Genomic DNA, 20,975 nt, shown 5'->3' on the forward strand with positions numbered 1-20,975 from the left:
TCGTAAGTCTTAATACAGCTGCACAAAGACATATTTGCAAACAATAATAATAAACCATATACCGGCTTCACTAAAACGAATATAAAACATGTCTCGTATTTTTTAACTTTAGAAACCTTGTAAGGCTAAACGTACTCGAGTGTACGCGAAAGGGATACAACAGAAATTATAAATTATATTATAAGCAATTCTGAATTCAATATTATATATATACATAAGTAATAGGGCATATACCTACTTACACCTGTGTCGATTGAATAAAATATCAATTTTATTTTTACGCGGTATATACTTTATTCGTCGTTGGATTTTACAAATGAAGTTTTATTACGACAAATCAATTATCTACTCAAATGTCACATAATACGCATATATGCGCATATCCTGTAGGGCTGTATAATAAAATCAAGGAAATTCCTGCATGAACTTTGAATTTTGGACCCAAGTTTTATTTTAACGATGCCTATTTGAACGATAAAATTATTAAACCCCTTAATATAGAAGGTACTAGCCATATTTTAATTATAGGCATAGTCTTACGAAACTTTGATCTATGAATATAAATAATTATAATAATATAATAATATAGTCAAACTTATTGGGTAGTTGTTTCTAATTATAACGACTATAATCCAACGAACCGGCAGGGTCGCTTTAAGTATAAAAATAAAAGAGGGCCTTAAAATACACACATAGGCAAAACACACAATGACTATAACTAAAGCAAGCAACATGATTCACGAACAAAATTTCTTGAGAAAGTGTAGACAATTTGTAGTTAAATAATGAAGTTTGAAAATACAATAATCTAATTTAAAATATACGCAGTATAAAACATTTTTATGAATAATTATTATAATATCACACAATCACACACAACACACATAATAGAGAGCAAGACCAGTATTATTCAATACTTTTTATTTAAATTACTTACGTTCTTTATGAGCAGTTTGTACATTTAATTAGACAGGTATTCAATTTGAACTCACGGTATTTTATTTTGTATCCTGATTTTTACCCTTCCACATCCTTTTTGTTTTAGATCCAAAACGGAACTCAACGATGCGTGCTTTGTCTTCGGGTTTATTACATTTTATCTGGTAGTAAAAAGCTCAACGATTTCCGTTCAGCCCCTCTATAAATTGGAAATTGAACACGTACGGTACTTTAAATATATAGTTTTTCGATAGAATGTAGCGGGAAACTATACGGCCGAGTAACTGCGTTAAAAAATTGTTAATAAACATATTAAGCATTTTCGAGTAAACTGATATCCACTTAAAATCATATTATTGCTTTAAGTTTTTTTTTCATGCTGACTTATCAGTTAATGTAATCTGTAATGCGTACTAAACGATGAACTATAGCAAATAATATCAAATCAAAACTTTAAGCAGTGTACAATATAATATGAAACTCAAAATAATTAATAGTTTTGATATAAGATATGAATAAAATAACAATAGTCAATAAGTATAATAAATAAAATGATGATATATTTTATTTCTAACTGATTAATAGATGATTCATGTCATGATGATTTAACAAAATCAAGATATAATATTATTATTATAATATATTATAACTGGTACAAAAATATATAATTTAATGTTACTGCACAATTTTTTACTTTATTTTAAACTAAAATAAAGTAAAATATTTATAATTTACACAATACAAAATTTCCAAAGACTAAATTAATTGTAAAATATAAATCACTTATTATTTATTACATAAATTTAAATTATTAATTACTCTAATTTAATATTATTATTTAGTAATAGTAAACAAAACCATTATGCACAGTTCACTAAAAATGGTAATATAGCTACTACTGATTACTTACCATTATTAATTGTTGTGATAATTATTAATATTTAAAAATATACTACATGACGTCTTTCTTAAAACTACAATACAACATAATATTATGTCATCTTCTAATGATGTTCAAAGTTATTAAAATATATTACTTTTTGTTTATTAAAATCGATGTAAAACTCTAGTTTGTCAAAAAAATACTAGATCATCTCTTAAAATCCCAGTAAATGTCTGTACAAAAATAATTATGTAGATAAATGTTATAATATATTCAAACTATTGTAGTATACCTATCTAAAACGTAATTAACAGAAATCGAATATTAAATGTATCGAGTACAAGCGACTTGCGTAATAATAATATAATAATATTATAACAAAAGGAACAATAAAAAAGTTTATGATGCAGGATATGGCAATATGTACTCTACAGTGACACGCTGTTCGTCGGGCCGCAGGTAATCATCGACGTCCAAAAGTTCTTCCGATGGCATTTTTCTCAAGCTCAGATGATCAACGATCACCGGCAAGGTTGGTGGCCTGGGCAATGGACTATCCAATTCTGGTCGTTTGGTGACATTTTTCAAACGTTCGTATATGTCAATGAACCGCAAACGTTCCTTGGGGTCACTTTTCCAACATCCGTTCATCAACACGCATATAACAGGAGGGCAGTTCATCGGTATGTCCAATAACACGCCATCGTGAATCAACTTTAAAACCTGGAAAATCACAAAATTACTCAATGCTTGGTAGAGACTTCGTGCAAGTCGTTTACGCAATGGAAACTTCCAACTTCGAACATTCATGATAATTGTATACCTTCTCAATAATATAATATACTATTGTTAAATTATAACAATACGAATGTAATAATATACAGAACGGGCTTTTAAGCATGCACACCCTATTTTTATGTTTAAATAATACATATTATCAAATTCGATTTTTGGAATTTTTAAATTTAGTCAAAGACGACATTTTTAAATACCGACTTGCTTAAATTTTTCACAACATTGGTTTTACGAAAAAGAACCTACATGTTTTAATGTAAATGGTGAATCAGGGGATTTTCCTGAAAATGTAATTTAAATTTAATAATATTCTACTTTAAATACTAAGGACCTTCCTTAAAAGGATGTTAATTACTTTTATTTTGAAAATTATTGGGTGCAATATTAATCAATAAGCGTTTTATAATATAAACAAATTTTCCGAGTATACTTGAATAAGTAGTAATTATTAACAAACATTTTATATTGCATACTAAATTATAATTACTGAGCTCGTATAAATTTGCAAAGTATTTAATATATAGGTAGATACTATTTATTATCCATAGTATTTACGGTAGAAAATAATAATATATAAGTATATTTATTATTAAAGGAAAAATGGGGGCGAGTTTAATATGCTTAATTAATCACTCTCTATAGGTGTAATCTAATTTGTAGTGCTGATATTATGGCACTGTGTGATCGCTTTAATGTATGACTTTTACATACAATCATACAAATACACAATAAAACATATTTTAAGTCTTCGGAATATCATATGGAATGTTATGCCACAATAACGTTACTTAAATGCCAGTTTTAATACATCCCGGGTTGTTCATGTGTCTTGAGTGACGTATAATCGTAAACTTATAAATAATATCAAAATAGTGTTTGTTTTATAATTGCATACCGTGCATTTAAAATTGCATTTAAGGTCGATGGTAAAATCTAATACATTTACAGAGAATCAAGCACTGACGTCATAACATGTTATAATATAACCTAATCCTAGTGCATACATGTAGGTTGTTTCATTTTGAATATTATATAACAATTACAATTGTAACTCGAAGGAGGTAGGTTTCATAAAATACTGACAAGACGTCGTAGATTTTAAATTTTGATTTTTATAGTTACAGATATAATATTATGTTTTTCATCGTTATACGTAATAATAATATATTGAAGCACATATTTGTAGTTATTGCGTTTCTAATTAAATATATGTATTCTTCTTCTATACTATAGATCATGATGATTTATAGTTTGAACTGTTAGTTTTTATTTTTCCTTTGCCATTTTCATCAAGAATAATAAATTGAATACATTTATTATTATTAATAAATTTTTGTATTATATGCAGAATGTACATTGCACGTACAATATAATATATTAATATTATATTATGAGCATATTATTGTGACTGTTGAGCTATGCTTACGTAATGTTCGATTTGCCTAACTAACGCCGCGTGTCCATATCGCATACCTAATGTTCGAACATTTTCAAAAAGATTCAACTTTTTATACTGTATAACATCTCTAATATTTCGATTACTTCAAATAAGTCAACTTTGCACCCTCGATATAATCGAAACTAAACAATTGGACAATATTACTTATAATTACTGCAGTTGTAATTTACAGTCCCGACATTTTCTATGGATAAACACAAACGCTATAATAACTTTACTATTTTGTTTGTTTATTAGTAAAAAATAATGGTTCTCTATGCGTGGTTTATTATTATCATAACAATAATTATAATATATGTATATACATTTATAATCCTAATCGTAAATTGCTCACCTCGTCATTCGAATAACCGTAATACGGTTGTTTTCCCAGCGAATAAATTTCCCACAACACGACACCGAATGACCACACGTCAGATTCCAGTGTAAATTTCCCATATACGACGCTCTCTGGTGACATCCACCTTACGGGAAGCAATCGGGATCCTCCGACCTGAAAAAGACGAAGTCAAAATTAATTTCGTGTTCGTCGCGTGGTTAGGGCGCCTCGTACTTTGTAATAGTCACATGTGTAAATGTCCCGGCTCATTCCAAAATCAGCGATTTTCACAGTCAAGTTGCTGCCGACTAGACAATTCCTACAAGCCAAGTCTCTGTGGACGAACCGCTGAGTCGCCAAGTACTTCATGCCCGACGATATTTGTAAGGATATCACCAACAGCGCTTCCTAAAAATCATGCGGTTTTGATTTGTTAAATATAAATGCCTCTATCATTATATAGGAATTAAATATTTTTGATTTATTCAAACTCAGCTTTCAGTATCTACAACAGTACTTTCATGTTTCATGTATCAATTATTATGATCAACAACCCATCAAGACTATCTTAAGATGCACCCATAGTGTTATGCCTAATTTGTATAAATAATATACTATACTCTAAGAACTATATTATTCAGAATAGATTTTATAAACCTACATCTATTAATATCTCAATATGTATGTATTACAGAGAACTGCATTTATATCGTCAGCACAGTGTACCTACCACTTTTAAAATCATTACATTTGGATACTGTTTGTGAGTTAGGAACCAACGTGCAAAAATTATAGATTTTTTTTTATCTTTCTGGGTATTTAGGTATGTTATATTTAATATTATAATAAGGTATGTCGACATTTCGCATGCACATACTAATTTCAATGATAGCACAGGTATATTAACAATGACTAACTTTATACTTTCAAACATAATTTACAAATTTGTTAGCACTTACTTTATCCAAACTCGGCAAATGTGCAGAATAATTTGTAAACTGATCACTGCTGTTTCTAAGAACTTCGGTTAAATCTCCATATGCCATGAACTCGAATATCATCCACGGTGAACAATTATCATCTAACCGAGCAAAAGGTACACACATTAATTACATATATATATATAAAAATATTATTTACTTAGGTATGTAAATTTATAACAGAAAACTATGACGTATTTAGTATAGATTTCATCAATATTTAACATATAATTATTATTATGTATTTTTAATTCAACATATTTACCTAACATAGCGGTTATGATCTAAACGGAAGTAATCTAATACGGATTATCAGAAGTACAATAAAATATTGATTCAATATTATCTTTTATTGGTAAATATTTACAATGAAAAAATTGATACCGTTTATAAAATATCATCTATTAGGTTACCTGCTTGATTGATTTATTTTAGACATCATTATTTATTTTACGCTCGCGAATAGGTTTGTCTGACGCAAACGATTAAGGATTGAATGGGTGTTATCTCAGAAAACAGTAGATGCAATAATAATTAAGTAAATTAAATGGACATGGGAAAATAAATACTAAGTCAAATATATTTTAGCTAAAACAAATGCACTAGATCATGCAAATATTATAATGAAACTTGATGATTTAAACATAATTTTAAATAAAAAATAATGTAGGTATATATTAGGAAAACATAGCATAATAATTATGACGTCGATAATCATTTGAATATAATTACTATACATTTTTTTGTAAGCATTTAAAGTATGTATTTTATTAATTTAGAAAAAAATATATATAAATTAGGTCAAACAAAATATTGAGCTTATATGTAATTAATTATCTACTATTCTAAACTTAATACATTAATTACTATAAAATTATTTATTTTTATTTTTGATATATCTATTAAAAAAATGTACTCGACAAAATTATTTCATGGAAAATGTATCGTTTTTACCAATGCATGTGTTATGTTTTGTCAGTTACGGTACCTACAATTACTTTTACGGATATATACGACCGATGGGTTTATGAAGAGTTCATAAACATTGGAGGAATAAATCTTTATAGTTCTATTGTTTTTAAATCAAAGAAAATAATTGTTTTTACCACCGTTAATTATTATTTAATATCTTCCATTCAATGTAATATATTAATATCTAATTTTATCATTAGTATTATTTAGGTAGTTATATCCTTTTTGAAATAGTATAATAAAGGAAAATTTAGTTGAACTTTACACCTTAAACTTTTGACAAACGCGATAACAAGTTTTGATTAATACCCAAAATGGTGGTTAAAGTTCGAGTGCTCATATAATATATAGGTACCTTTATATTACAGGTGGTGGTATAATATATATATATATATAGTGGAAGTAAATTGTTTCACTCTGAACTCTTATTTCCCTTGCACGCTTAAACTTTTAACAGCCTTAAAGGCCAAAGCTTATAATATATTATAAGTAATTTTTAATTTAACTCCGGTCTTTCAATACTCAACATCAGCCACACTCAACCTATATGGTCCAAAATAGCTCAACATAAAAAGTCATACTATTTTAAAAATGATATAATAATCCATAGGCTGTATAATATAATAATTTTGAATTGTTTTATTTGTATCCTTTGTGAATCAATTCACTCGTCAACCTATAGCGTCGTCAATAGCTCAAGGATATTACAACATGAACATGTTTAGTGGGGCACATTATCTTCTTGAAGAATAAATAACATTTTAAAAAATAAAATAAAATATGACTGCTGTCATACTGCTATTATACTGATATATCACACTACTCTGGAATTTAAGTTAACGGTGTGCAGAAATCTAGATTAATTAAATGATAACAAATTTGAATTAACAAAAAATATTCATGATAATAAATTATTTTAAAATGTTTGTAAGTTGTAACGGTCGGTACGAAATAATAAGTTTGACGCTACTACAGCACTGTATTATGCTTGTTCAGCAGTGTAAGTAGGTAGGTTAGGTTAGGCCTACTCATTCCAATTCGAATTTCCAATGCCATGTTAGATGATAACAAAGGGTGACAGTCGCAGAAAGTGGCGTCGTTTTTAAGGTGTTAGTTTTTTTAATACATATTATATTCCTCAATATTATTATAAACTAGGATTCCTAAAAAAGTATTAAATAATAACACTTATAACAGTGTTATTATTAGGTAGTTTAGGTTTTTACATTTTTGTGATAAATCAGTGAGTAGGTACCTAATAAAAAGTGAGTAACCATTCAATTTTCCCCCGGGTGGAAAAATTTTACGACAACACGGCTTTGATCCCAACATTACATTATAATGTATACGCTATATTAATTAAAACACATCGACATCAATCACGGACAAAAACGAAATGGTATATTATATAATTAAATATGCATGTTGGGTATGAACGTAAGCGTAATATATATCGAAAATACACGTGGGAATATTATACTGTTAAAATTATTATTGACATAATTAAATTATTATTATTGTTATTATTATTATTATTATCGTAATATTTAATTACGTGTATGTATTATGTGTATTATGTATTACATTATTTTATTATTGTTATTATTATGAAAAGCGTATTGCGTAATATTACCTTGGGGACAAACTCCGATCAATGTCAAGATATTCGGATGTCTGAAATACGTCATTATCTCTACTTCCCTCATAAAGTCTTCTTTGGCCTCCAAGTTAGTGTGATCCTTTAAAACTTTTATGGCGACTGTTTCATATTTGCCTTCGGTTTGTTGGAGGATACCTGTATGGACAATAAATACATATTTATTAATTTAAATATTTGTTGCAAATTTTTAACGTTACCCTCAACGACGTGTGCCTACGAAAATTATAAATTAATATGTAAGGATGTAAGTGAGTATGGTTTAGTTTTCAATATTTGACGATTTTCTAGCTAATAATTCGTTTTGATCGCTTATAAGAATGTTAGGCTGAGTTGCTTATCCAATCACTAAACATTTCATGAATCAATAGTTCGTAGTGAGCTAATGGTGCTTTAAACAAGATTTAGTAGCTCACAATTGGTTCATTAAATCAATCAATTTTTTGCAACCCATCATAACTGTTCTAAAATTATATTTTTATATTTTTCTATTGATTTTTCTAACGGTCTATACCAAATGCGAGAAAAGTCACAGATTTTATTTTATGTACGGCGTACATGTGCATAAAATCCAATTACACAGAAGCAATACAAAAGTTATATCAAATATATCAAAAATTGTGAATAAAAATATATTATACGTAGACGGGTCTATAGTCTGTATGCTGATAGCTATCGGCCGAGAGACATCAACATTTCTAAATGCTTTTTATAAATACATAGTTAGTTCATATAATTTCATGTTTAAGATAAATTTTTATAAATGCATTTCTTAACTTTTATTTTTTATTTTTTTAAGTTTATGTGGGTAGTTTAGTTTTTGTTTTTTTGTCAGAGGATCGATGCATCCGAGGTCAGTGTTGAGACTTATCTCAATTAATTATATCTTTTATTTTATCTTGCTAAGTACCTATAGTAAGTTTATACCTTAGATAAAAATATCCTTATCTATGTCAGTTTCAACATTTAAACAAATTGTACATCCTACTAATTTTTCTTAGAATATTTTTGATATTCTTTGGTTATAAATTTAAATTAAAAATAGATTTATGTATTTTAGATATAATCTAGAAAAAAAATTATATTTGCTTATAATTATCTACATTTAAATAGTACATATATACAGGATTCTTTTTAGATTTATAAGATTTGTATTATTTGTAATCAACATCACTGTGTCCGGGATCCTGAAAATATAAAACAACACCGTAACGGCAGTTGTGTCACATTACCTTTGTAAACTTTTCCGAAAAATCCTTGCCCGATTTCCTCCATTGACGATATACAGCTTTTACTCAGATACGGTATCAAAATAGTGTCTTTGGCGACGGGCGACGGCGCAGCGTATTGCGGGTTCATCGTGAAACTGTCTTCCTGGATCACTCCTCTTATCAGGGACACCACAGGTGACTAAACAGACACGTGACGTCATAGATATTGCATCATAGATTATATTTTATAGTATTTTCCGGATATATGCTGAGTGCGCGTAGATATATTATATAATACTATACACATATTATTAGTTCAATGTGCTTACAGGAGCGCAACCAGAAATTTCCAGAGGAGGTTCGCGATAATATAATATAATTATTATATTAGAATTTATCAAATTAAATTTACCACTTGATATGAATACTCAAATACGGCTCAAGTATTCACCTCCCGCGTGGTCGCTATACTGAAACACGAACAGTATTGTGTGTTACATCTGGTTATTGCATATTTCATACCCCTTATCCATTGATTAATATTTGATGATGAAAACAAAAATTTTAGCGTATAAAGGGAGCGAATAATTATCAAATATAATATTAAGTGGTTCGCAAAATTGATATCTAAGTGACGCAGCCATTTTGTATCTGATGATAAGAATCCGAACCTAGGTATATGCAATAACCTGTATATTATATTGCAACCATGGTTATATCATGATAATATAGTTGTACGCGCAACGCGCCTATACCGCTAACACGGTCGATGCTTACAATGTTGTTGGCTGCCTTTGACTTGCAACAGCCTTTGGACGCACGACTCCACCATATGGTCAGTATCAATACCACCGACACGAATGCTGCTATTCCCATCGCCAATAGTATGAACACGTTTATGCGCAAAACAAAACCCAATATGTTGACGTCCATGTTCTGTTTCACCTGCAGAAAAACCAAGTCCGCGAATGAGAATAATATTTTTATCGGCAGTGATAATAATAAGGTAGGTCGCTATCAATTTAAATACAATAGAATCTCTTTTTTTATTTTTTTTCACAAAAGTTTGATTCTCTGGAAACCTTATTATTGAATTTACGAATCGTTCCTTTAATTAGGTAGGTATAGTACCTACGTGTAGCCATGGCACATTTCAGAAATATAAATATTACAATACAGATACCAGCTATAAATATGATAAATTATCATATTTCTTTTTGCACTACTTTGACACTATATAATAATAATTATACGAATCTGAGTATGGCGAAAAAACGGCACAACTGAAAAATATATATGAAATCATATAACCTTTGAAAAAATGTATTACCTATATTCTACGTATGATGGTTTCAATAATATTTACAAAGAGAATTTCGACGTATACATGCAAATATAAATATTATTATATTGTCAATTGTAGATTTTTCCTCGATGTATTTTTCACTAAAGCTTTTTTCCCCAATTTCCCATATATCATTTAAGTTATTTTTTAATGTGAGTTGTGCTTTTAATAATATGTTACTGAGTAACATATTATTTGAACTTTTTGTTTCAAATTGGAATATTTTAAACTACACTATGGGTACCTACGTGATAAAAACAATTCTGTCAAAAACATTGATGTGATACTCTAAAATAGATATTATTATAATCAACAGTCTGTAGAATAACATTGCAATCAAGCTTTATTCACAGAACTATTTCAAGCAAAACATCGACTGGTTTTTTTCTGCGTACACCAATACGGTATTAAAATTAATAATTTCTCATAAATCAAACAAAAATTATTCGTTCACGATTATAAAATACCATTATATATAATATATGTATATTATTAAGACATACGCAATAATTTGTATGCCGACAGTATGATTATTATAATATGGAGTATGACGTAAAGTCTGAACCCGAGATATATTTGTTATTAAACGTTTCTTAAAACTAAATTATAATAAACAAATATAACATAATTTTTTTCAAAGTAGAAAATAAGATTAAATAAAGAGAATAGAATGAGTATTGAGTCGTATTATATACTGCGAGCAGGTTCATTTTATAAAAAAGTATTCTCTATCTACTGTTATGACTTGAAATCATGTAAAATTTAAATGTTCACAAACGTTAAATACTTTTTTAACACCTTGTATATGACCATATAGGTATTAACCATTTGGTAATCAATAATATTATTTTATATCACTTCAACTATTTTAGATTCTGGGCGGAGCAAGGAATGGTTTTACAATGATATTTATTTCTTTTTTATTCTTTAAACACCTTTTCTCCCTCTAAACTTGCTCAAAAGTTTCAAGTATAGCATCTTTTCTGAAAGGTAATGTTCTTGAGCTGGTACTTTAAAGAGGTCATTTTTCGATTTTCGAAACGCTACTCGAAATAAAAGCGGTTAAAGGAGTTAAAACGTACGATTTCACGATTTTATAATATTAAATAATTACCGACGACGTTTTCTACCAGAAATATTGCTTCAAATGAAAAATGAAAAGAGTTATTTTTTGTTGTATTTTGGATTTTATTTTTTACGGTTTAAAGTTCGGAAAATTTTAGCCATTTTTGAGCTATTTATAGACATTTTCATTTTGGGAGTCTTTTTGTTGTAATTCGGTTAAAAACATTTGTAAAAACATTTGAGCGACTTATGAGCTTTTTCTTTTCTTTTATATATTTTTTTATTTTTATTATAATTATAATTATATAAATTACCAATTTATATAAATCGTTTTTAAGCTGTTCTTAAAACGCTTTGTTTATCACCATAGAAACGAATAAAACTCAATAAAAAAGACTCCCTCGTCCGCTCAGAATCGTTTTTTATCGAATACAGTAAAATTACATCTTCCTGTCCGAGGCCCGAAGGACAAACATCCACCACCGAAATGCGCTGACCTATTTTTTTTATATTAGGTACCTATATGTTTTTTATAGTACATTATGCACTCAAAATTTAATATTTTTTTTTTAAGTGTTTGTGTTATAGGAAATGTTAATCATTCACTGAAAATTATTATTTTTAAAGTTGCACTAAAAAAAACTGGTTTAAGTACAAATCTCAGTTTTTCCTTTATTTTTTGTTTGTTTTACCTTAATGCTTTTGAAAACTACTAGAAATTTTTTACTCTCGATCCCCCCATCACCTTTAAAATACCAACTAGATTTAATTTCTTTCTAGAAAAGATGCTGAAGTAGACAATTAAAGCATTTTTACAACTCCATAACGTGATGAAAAAAATCACATATCATTGTATAATAAAATCAATACATTTATCGCTCTGCTTAGAATCTAAAAGTTTTCATCAATATTGATAAAAATTCGGCGATAATTATACTTTTACTGAATCGATGATTTTTATTTCAATAATTGTATTTGTTACTCTTATAATATATTTTATAGTTACCTATGATAGTACCTATGAGTCGTATAAGTCATAATATTTTATACTCACTGGGGGAAATGATGTCGTTTGGTTTAATGTGGTCTTAATTGGATGACTGGTGGTCGTGAACGGATGTACCACTGTTTCTAACGATTTTTGTCCGTTTTTGTTGATGCTCAAGTTCACAAATGGTCTCGGGGCCACTGGCACTATATATATGTATATATATGCGACAAATTACAGTAAAAATAGACATAAAATAATAGAAATTAAAAACAATATATTACCGGTCTTTCTCGTGAGACATTTCAAGTCATCGGTGGGCTCACTCAAGTCTTGTGGACATATACACGTATACGAACCCTTGTCCAATGGCCGACAAGCCGCTTCAAACCCACAGGGTCTGTTATCACAATTTCCAAATCGGTGGTTTCTTCCCTCTGAAATTTAAAATATTTACGTTATGTACATCATTGTATAATAATATATCTGATAAAGTTGACTAAGTGACTTGTTATAATTTTATAGTATGAAATAAACAAACTGAACTCAATTGTACAGTGAAGATTTTAATTTTCTTAAAATGTATTAAATAGATATAGGCAGTCTCATTTAAAAATTACAATTTAAAACTAACACGTCGTATACATATACCTACTACCTACATTCATACGTACCGAACTTGTCAAATTCGGTCAGAAGTCATGATTAAGAGTATTTAAGACTTATAAACAACAACAAATAGTAACCATTATATATTATTATTATTATTTATTAACCACTTATATTATATATCATGATTTTAATTAAAATGAACCCAACGTTTTTTTAACTTAATTTAAATTTGTAACTCGTTAACGCCTAGTGTTGGCCCTTGGGTACAATATCGAATGTACATTATATCATATATATGTATGTATTATGCTAGGTGTGCGTAATCGTGAGAAAGCGAAAAGACGCGCACCGACCATATGTTTTAAGCCATACCTAAAAGACATCAAAGGAACGCGACCGTTCACAGAGGACGCCGACGTATTAAAATAACGGATTTACATTTTCTACAGAGACCCAAACGCTGCGTAGACAGACAAGAGTCGGATTACCGACTGTAATTTCAAAGTGGTCATAAAACAGTTGTTTACTTGTAATCGCGTAACGTGCACGCGAGGGTTAACGCATAATAATAATAATAATAATATAATCATCAAGGGTATGTACGTTTAATTATCGTCGTTAATTGTTATTGATATTTTTCGAAACGCGTCTACCTATTCCGTATATTATTATTATTATTATTATTAAAGTAGGTACAACGCCGTTCAGTGAGATTACAAATAATTTTACAAAAGCTGTTTTATCGTTATACGTTCGCACGCACAAAACACAACGATCAATTATATTATACACTATTATAGCTTGTAATCGAGAGAACGACTGAAACGTCTAACGATGAGGAGCGATTGATTTATGTGTTGTTTATTTTTTTTTCATGAGGCCTTTATTATACGTACACAACATTATGTATTATAAAAGGTTTTGATTGATATCAGTTGACAGCAGATTGTACATTTTAGTTGTGATATATTTTTTACTTCCGCATTAAAACTATTATTAAAAACAACAACGCATTCAGAAAAATATGTGTAAAAATGGAATATTGGGCAAGTACTATATAATATGCTGACCATTTTGTCGAGACCAACATGTCACCTACACTACAATTATTGGTGCCGTTTTTCAAACGCTGGACACAAGTCATTATAAAACGCTAATTGAGGACTACAATTTTTTTTTTTACAGTTTCGTTAAGGCACGTACAGTATATATAAGACGTACTATCATTATTTTTATACCACACATATTTTTCCTTCACAAATAATAATAATATTATATCGTTGCTATAATACATAATATTATAGTACAAATATTATTATTGAAACGAGTAAATTTTTATTTCGAATTTAACGACGGCGATATCTTATTTTGTAAATCAATTTAATGAAATGTATACAATGAACATTTTATTCCCGTAATTGTATTTGGACGCACCCATAAAAGCTCAGCATATTTTTATGAACTTCTATTAAATTTATATTACATTTTATGCGAACGCCAAGCAACGAAAACACTATAAATATCAAATATACAAACTAGCAAACATTGATTCGATACAAATACTGATATAACGCATAAAAATAGAATAACCTTTAAACATAGAAGTACCAAAACAGTAAATATTTCAGTGTTTTTTAATAGGCGTCTGTTATAATGAAAAATACGCGTGGAATCAATAGTATGTAGTGACAGCAACAACCCACAATGTGTTATAACTTTATAAGTTATAGCCTAACCTACTAAATGTTGTATATATATAGTCACCCGTGCAGGGTCTTTTTTAATATTTTTGAGAAAAGGATGTAATGGTGAATGGAAAGTTGAATTTTTGGTGGCTTACTTACTGAATAAAAACAATAATGAACGCAATAAGTTGTAGAAAAGGTGCATTTTTTTTAAAAAATAATTTATTTTTATTTTTTTAAAGCAAAGTTCATCAATAATCTTTTATAATCTGTAATGTTTTTACTTCTCAGAGGCATTACAACAAGGCCATTTAGTATTAACAAATACTATCATCTTGACAAAAATAATGATTATTTAATATCGTACTAAGTAATTGTAGCTTGTAGGTATAATGGTCACAAAAAAAAGTTAGGAGATATCATATCCCCCGCGTAAATACGCATTTGGTTACCAGCAGTGAGGACAGTGTAGTAACTAGTACTATAAGGTATATATCTAGGTATTACCTTATACCTATAATATACAATTAATTTTCGTCTTTACTTATATATAAAGCAAGATATTATACGTATATATGTATATATGTCTAGATATTAGTAAGTACCGCTACTATGATAAAAATATATTTACTTATATTTATTATAATATACTATATACATAACAGTCCCGATTGACTTTGTGCAGGACAAAAATGCAAATTTGTATTGTACGTCAATTTGTTAAAAATTTTAAATAGGGATCTCAACCACGTGTTTATTGATCAGTGCTCTATATTAGTCCAAGCTCACATCAAACCTTGTAGGTCTCTTATTTAAGGAGTCATCCAGAACTAAAAGGTGCTAAATCGATAAAATTTAAACATTTGTTATTTGACATAGTGAACTTATGGTTCTTTACAATAGTGTTTAAACACATTAAACCAAAAAATTGTATCTAAATGATATAACGAATTAGTGATAACCAAAAAGTACTATCTTATATTCATTGTATCAACTATGGACAATGCAATTATAATATGATGATACAATATTATTAATTATTGAATATTTATCAACAAAATAAAGATTTCTATTTACAATTTGTAAATTATAAATTAAGTAGCCATGACCGTACACAGAACAAATTTTAGGGATGGGTGGGGGTTATGAAATTCAAAACCACATAACTTTATTAACTAATTGTTTGGATAAATAATTAGCTGTAAGATTTCATAATCTGAAAAAAAAATTCGCGAGGAGAAGTGGTTGAACACTTGGTAACCCCCTCCCCGGGTACTGTATTGTAAATAGGTATCTATTTAAAATTTAAATGAAAAGCCAATGCTACATTATTTATTTTTTCGAGGTTGGTAACGTCTCAGTAAAAACCTTTAGTTCAGAATGAAAAAGTTCTAATTAAATGAACACAAATTATATTAACAACCAAAAGTTTATATCTGAAGAACTTTCTGGTTCTTATCGGAAGTTTTTTACATTTTTGTTTTTTTCGTTAAGAAAAAAAGCAAATTGCTAGTGTTAACGCAGGACACCTTTGTGAATTTTTTAAATCATTAAAAATGGTTTATTACGAAAAAATATAATACAGTTTCAAGTTGTATAAAATTTAAAATGGCGCTCCTGTACTTGTCTATCGTATATTATAATTTATATTATAACGCACGCAACTTACAGTTTTCATTAACGACGGCTGTGCGTATATATAATATATTGCCTGTCCCGGCCTTTGTGACGAGTTCGATAACATCAAATATTAATTTGAAACAAACACATTACGCTCACTAAGCCCAAAAATCTATTATACGTCCCATGCATAATGCACAGGATGATTCACCAAGCTTACGCAACCCCTTTTATCATATTATTAAGTTGATATTTTTAAACCTAATCGCTTGAAAAACTCTGTAGGATTTCGGTTTGAAAGAATTTGATTCTGAAAAACATTTTTGGTTCATCAACAATATTTTACTATGATTTAGTCGAAGTGGTTTTCAATAAGTATTTGTTTTTCGACTGAAATAACAATAGACGTAGAAAAGGTGTTGTTTGTACTTTAATTTTGTATTATATAACATTAAAGTGTTTGAAATATGAAAAATCTGTAAACTAGAATTAAGTCTTCATAGGTAGCAGACTAATTGTCATTCAAATACTATTGTTCAGTACTTTTAATCATAGGTAAGTACTTACACATATTTTTAAATCCTTAGATCTATATACTAATTATAAGGAGTGTCCTGTGGTATACAAACTTTTTTTTAAATAATTTAATAACTTTTGTTGTGTAAATTAACTCTTGTTATATGTTTTTATTTCATCTAAATCAAAATTAAAGCAAATTATTTTTGAGTCTCAAACAATATTTTGATCCTAAAAATAATAATCTTTATAGTAATTTTTTTACATAAAACATAAATTATATGTGACATTGAGTCTACTATAATTTTATACTATGGCAATTAGTACAAATTAAAAAGTCTTAATTTATTTAATAAAAATCATCAAAGCACCATATTATCCTCTATATCATTTAACCCTATTATCATGCAGGAGTGCAAGACTCTTATCCTAAATACATATAATTTAATAAAGCAGAAACTATAATCCTTAATTCCAACTAATACATCAAAATTTTCCAAAAAAAATAAAAATCATTTGATTAACAATTCACAGTAAAAAAGTTTAGGTTATGTTAGGTAAACCCCTACCATAAGTAGCTTATGGCTACTTCTTAAATAATATAAAAAAATCTAAGTGCTTGAAAATACGGTCTCTGCATAAACTTTAAAATCGCAAATATCCGAATTTGAATAATTGATAATGAAAGGAGAGATGAGGATGCTTAGTGAATAGCTAATGTGCTATATATCTTAACTGCGTATTGCCGTATTGGTTGAAGTGTGCGCTTTTGTTGCGGGAATAGGGGTTGAGTGATATACCTATAATATGTTATATATTATGTATACATAATAAGAGATGAGCTTTTAAATTTTAATCCTGTCTCGTCAGTCGTCATCATCATTTTGTCGGCTCTCCACGGTATAGCCGTAAAACAAATACTATAATTGAATATCAACGTTATATAATATTTATGGTATAATATAATGGGTAATTATTTCAACAGTAAACACTCATTATCTCAAAATGTATTAACGAATTTCGCAGTATTTTCTTTTACATAATTTTAATTATTTACCAAACAACATTTTTACTATATGGCATCATTATGATTTTTAATGTTTTCACTTTTTTTATATCAAAATTGCTTGGCAGATTCTGTTAACTGTTATCTCTAAGAATTTCGAACGATTAGTTAAGATAGGTAATCAGAGTTTAAAGTTTGATGAGAGTAGTGGAGTAGCACAGTGTGCGTATCTCGAATAACTTGGTCCACTACTGTCTAGACTAGTGTCTACCCCGCTTATCTAAAAAAAATTAGTTCGAAGTTTGATTTTTTAACAACAAATTTTTTAACGATAATCCTGCTTCAAGCTACAGAATTAAAAATGTATTACGTTGTCATTCAATCAAGTAAAAACATGAACATTATAAAAACAACATTTTATTTGAACTGTTGTTTTGTAATGGACTCAAATTATTTATATAAAAATAAATTATCAAAATAGCAAAGAGTTTTTAGAGGACTAGTATTTACTGTTAAAAGAATCACCCAATATATTCTGATTTTACCTATATAATAGCGATAGTGATCAATCGAGAAATCATTTACCATTTACATAATTAACAATATATAGTATTTAAATATAATATATAATTGTATGTATGTTTATTGTATAGTAATAGTAATAATAAATACACAATGTCGCAGTTGATTTTCAATTAAAAAGCTATTAAATTTTTTTATTAGTTTATATTTTTTTAATTCATTGACAATTTTTAATTAAATCTCTTCATCGTCATCCATGTATAAGTGCGCTTTCAGGTTTTTCGATTATGTATCGTGTAAGGATTCTGCTAAATATAGCCAAATTAAATTAAATAATTCATCGAATAAACAGCGAATGCGTTATCAAAGCCTTTTCGTAACTGTCAAACATGCCTCCACACACACGATTTAATTATAAGCTACGCAGTACGCTTACTAGGCAGAGGTATATTTTATGTAATTTTTCGTTGCTTATTTTTTCACTAAGCTTTTGAATAATTATTTATGAATTTGATAGCTTCGTGTACTTGAGCACCCCATATGAAACACGAAAACTAACATATTAAGTCAGATTAATGTAATTTAAAAATGTTTGTTGCTCAAGCAACTCATCTTAATATTATTATAATACCTATGTACAATAGGTAATATTCAGAAAACTCGGAGACTTGGCATTAGTAGGTACATTGCATAGAGGGAATACAATGTGTGACCATGGCGTAGTTTGGTATAATTATATGAGGGGGCTATATAGGACTAGAAAATTATAAAAACATTTAAAACTATAATTTTGGTTAAAATGTAAAAAATGAAAGTAAACACCATGAGGGGGCTACAAAAGTTTATGTGGGGGCTGTAGCCCCCATAGCCTCCATGCACACTACACCTTGTGTATGACGTATGTGTGCGGCCATAGCAGTTAGAGTGATCATGTCTTGTATGTTTTCTGTCATTAAGTCTAACACATTTTTAATTTTATTTGTCATGTTATAATTATTTTTACCAACTGATTATAACGACCGTCCACAAATAACAATAATATTTTCCATTCATAAATTATTAGATATAATATGTATTTAGCTACGGTTAATTTGTTGTACGTCCAGTTTGTTTAATATGACGTTTCTGTAAAGTTTACATTATTATATTATTTTTATAACTCAATTTATATTACTGATCAAATAGAGCATTAGGTTGTTGGTTTATCCTTTCAAGTGGGATAAGTGGCAAATTGCATACTTAATTTAGAGAAATTAAATGTTTATAAAATGTTATTCATAAGCTTAATTTATAACCTAACATATTTGGTAGGTAAACATTTTCGTTTAAAACTCGTTTTCGTATACATAGAAAGAAAAAAATAGTTTACATCATAATTGTTCTTAGAGTACCCGTTTTGTAGTAGGTTCACATTTCCATATTAATACTACGACGTATTATACAACAGGTAGCTATATGGAACCTAACCTAGGTGTAAAAAATCGATATATCTGTACAATTTGAAATAGGTAGTATCTACTATCTAACATTCAAACGCATTAAATATATTATATACGATATGTCTAATCAAGCACACTCACCAGTCATCACAATTTTTCTTTGTTTGTTTTCATAATATGTTTAGTAACTTAAAGTGTTATTTTCTTATTGTATGAATCAAAAAGTTGGCCGTTATTTTAGATTACAGTGTTATAAATTAAATCTCTTACACCTTGTACTGCTCTCAAATCAAGATCATGATTGTAGAGGGTATAAAAAAACATAAATACCTATCACAATTAATATTTTATAAATGTAATTATATAACAACATAAAATTATTTCACCAAATGGCTATATTAAAACGTATTTCCGAAATTAAATTCAATATTTTAGATGTGTAAAGTATAAGTTTACCTACACATTTTCTAAAGTAGAAAAAAAAAAAATAATTAAAAGGTTCTTGGGTTTTCACTCAGTAATATGCAATATTATATAATATAGTAATTATAATGTAATATTACTATCAACATGAAAAAATAAATAATAATATTAAATGTTTGAACATTTTTGTTTGAACAATTTGAAAATTATGTATAACTATTATTATTTATGAGTTATGACTATATTATTTTATTATTCAGTATTTTAAATAATCATTTTCACTGCTTAAATTCATTCAAACGGAGTTCGTTAGACGTTCTAAAGTAAATAATAAGTAAAAAAAAAAAACAAACTTATGGTACATTTATAACGTTTATTAACATCAGGAAAATTAATTTTAACTTATGTGTATTCATAATTATATTCGTCGAAGTTTAAATAAACTCCACTGAATACATTTATTTAAAAGCAAGTGTTAAGTCAAATATTTTATTTAAATTACCGAATTCAATTATGACGCATTTCAACCATCGCATCAC

At 28.2% G+C, this 20,975-nt stretch overlaps 1 protein-coding gene across 1 annotated transcript in view; it reads right to left on the reverse strand.

Annotated features, from left to right (window-relative positions):
* Positions 1–1,760: 1,760 nt before the first annotated feature.
* LOC132934358 (tyrosine-protein kinase transmembrane receptor Ror-like) overlaps positions 1,761–20,975 on the reverse strand; it is a 54,406-nt gene continuing 35,191 nt past the window's right edge. The window contains exons 2-10 of the mRNA XM_061000666.1: positions 12,898–13,050; positions 12,680–12,819; positions 9,993–10,160; positions 9,237–9,414; positions 7,981–8,142; positions 5,355–5,476; positions 4,630–4,803; positions 4,411–4,569; positions 1,761–2,545 (exon numbers count right to left, since the gene is read on the reverse strand). Coding sequence (XP_060856649.1) covers positions 2,222–2,545; positions 4,411–4,569; positions 4,630–4,803; positions 5,355–5,476; positions 7,981–8,142; positions 9,237–9,414; positions 9,993–10,160; positions 12,680–12,819; positions 12,898–13,050 — 1,580 coding nt within the window. The 3' untranslated portion in view covers positions 1,761–2,221. The remainder of the gene's footprint in view (positions 2,546–4,410; positions 4,570–4,629; positions 4,804–5,354; positions 5,477–7,980; positions 8,143–9,236; positions 9,415–9,992; positions 10,161–12,679; positions 12,820–12,897; positions 13,051–20,975) is intronic.

This window comes from Metopolophium dirhodum, chromosome 1 (genome assembly GCF_019925205.1).
Source record: "Metopolophium dirhodum isolate CAU chromosome 1, ASM1992520v1, whole genome shotgun sequence".
Classification (NCBI taxonomy): domain Eukaryota; kingdom Metazoa; phylum Arthropoda; class Insecta; order Hemiptera; family Aphididae; genus Metopolophium; species Metopolophium dirhodum.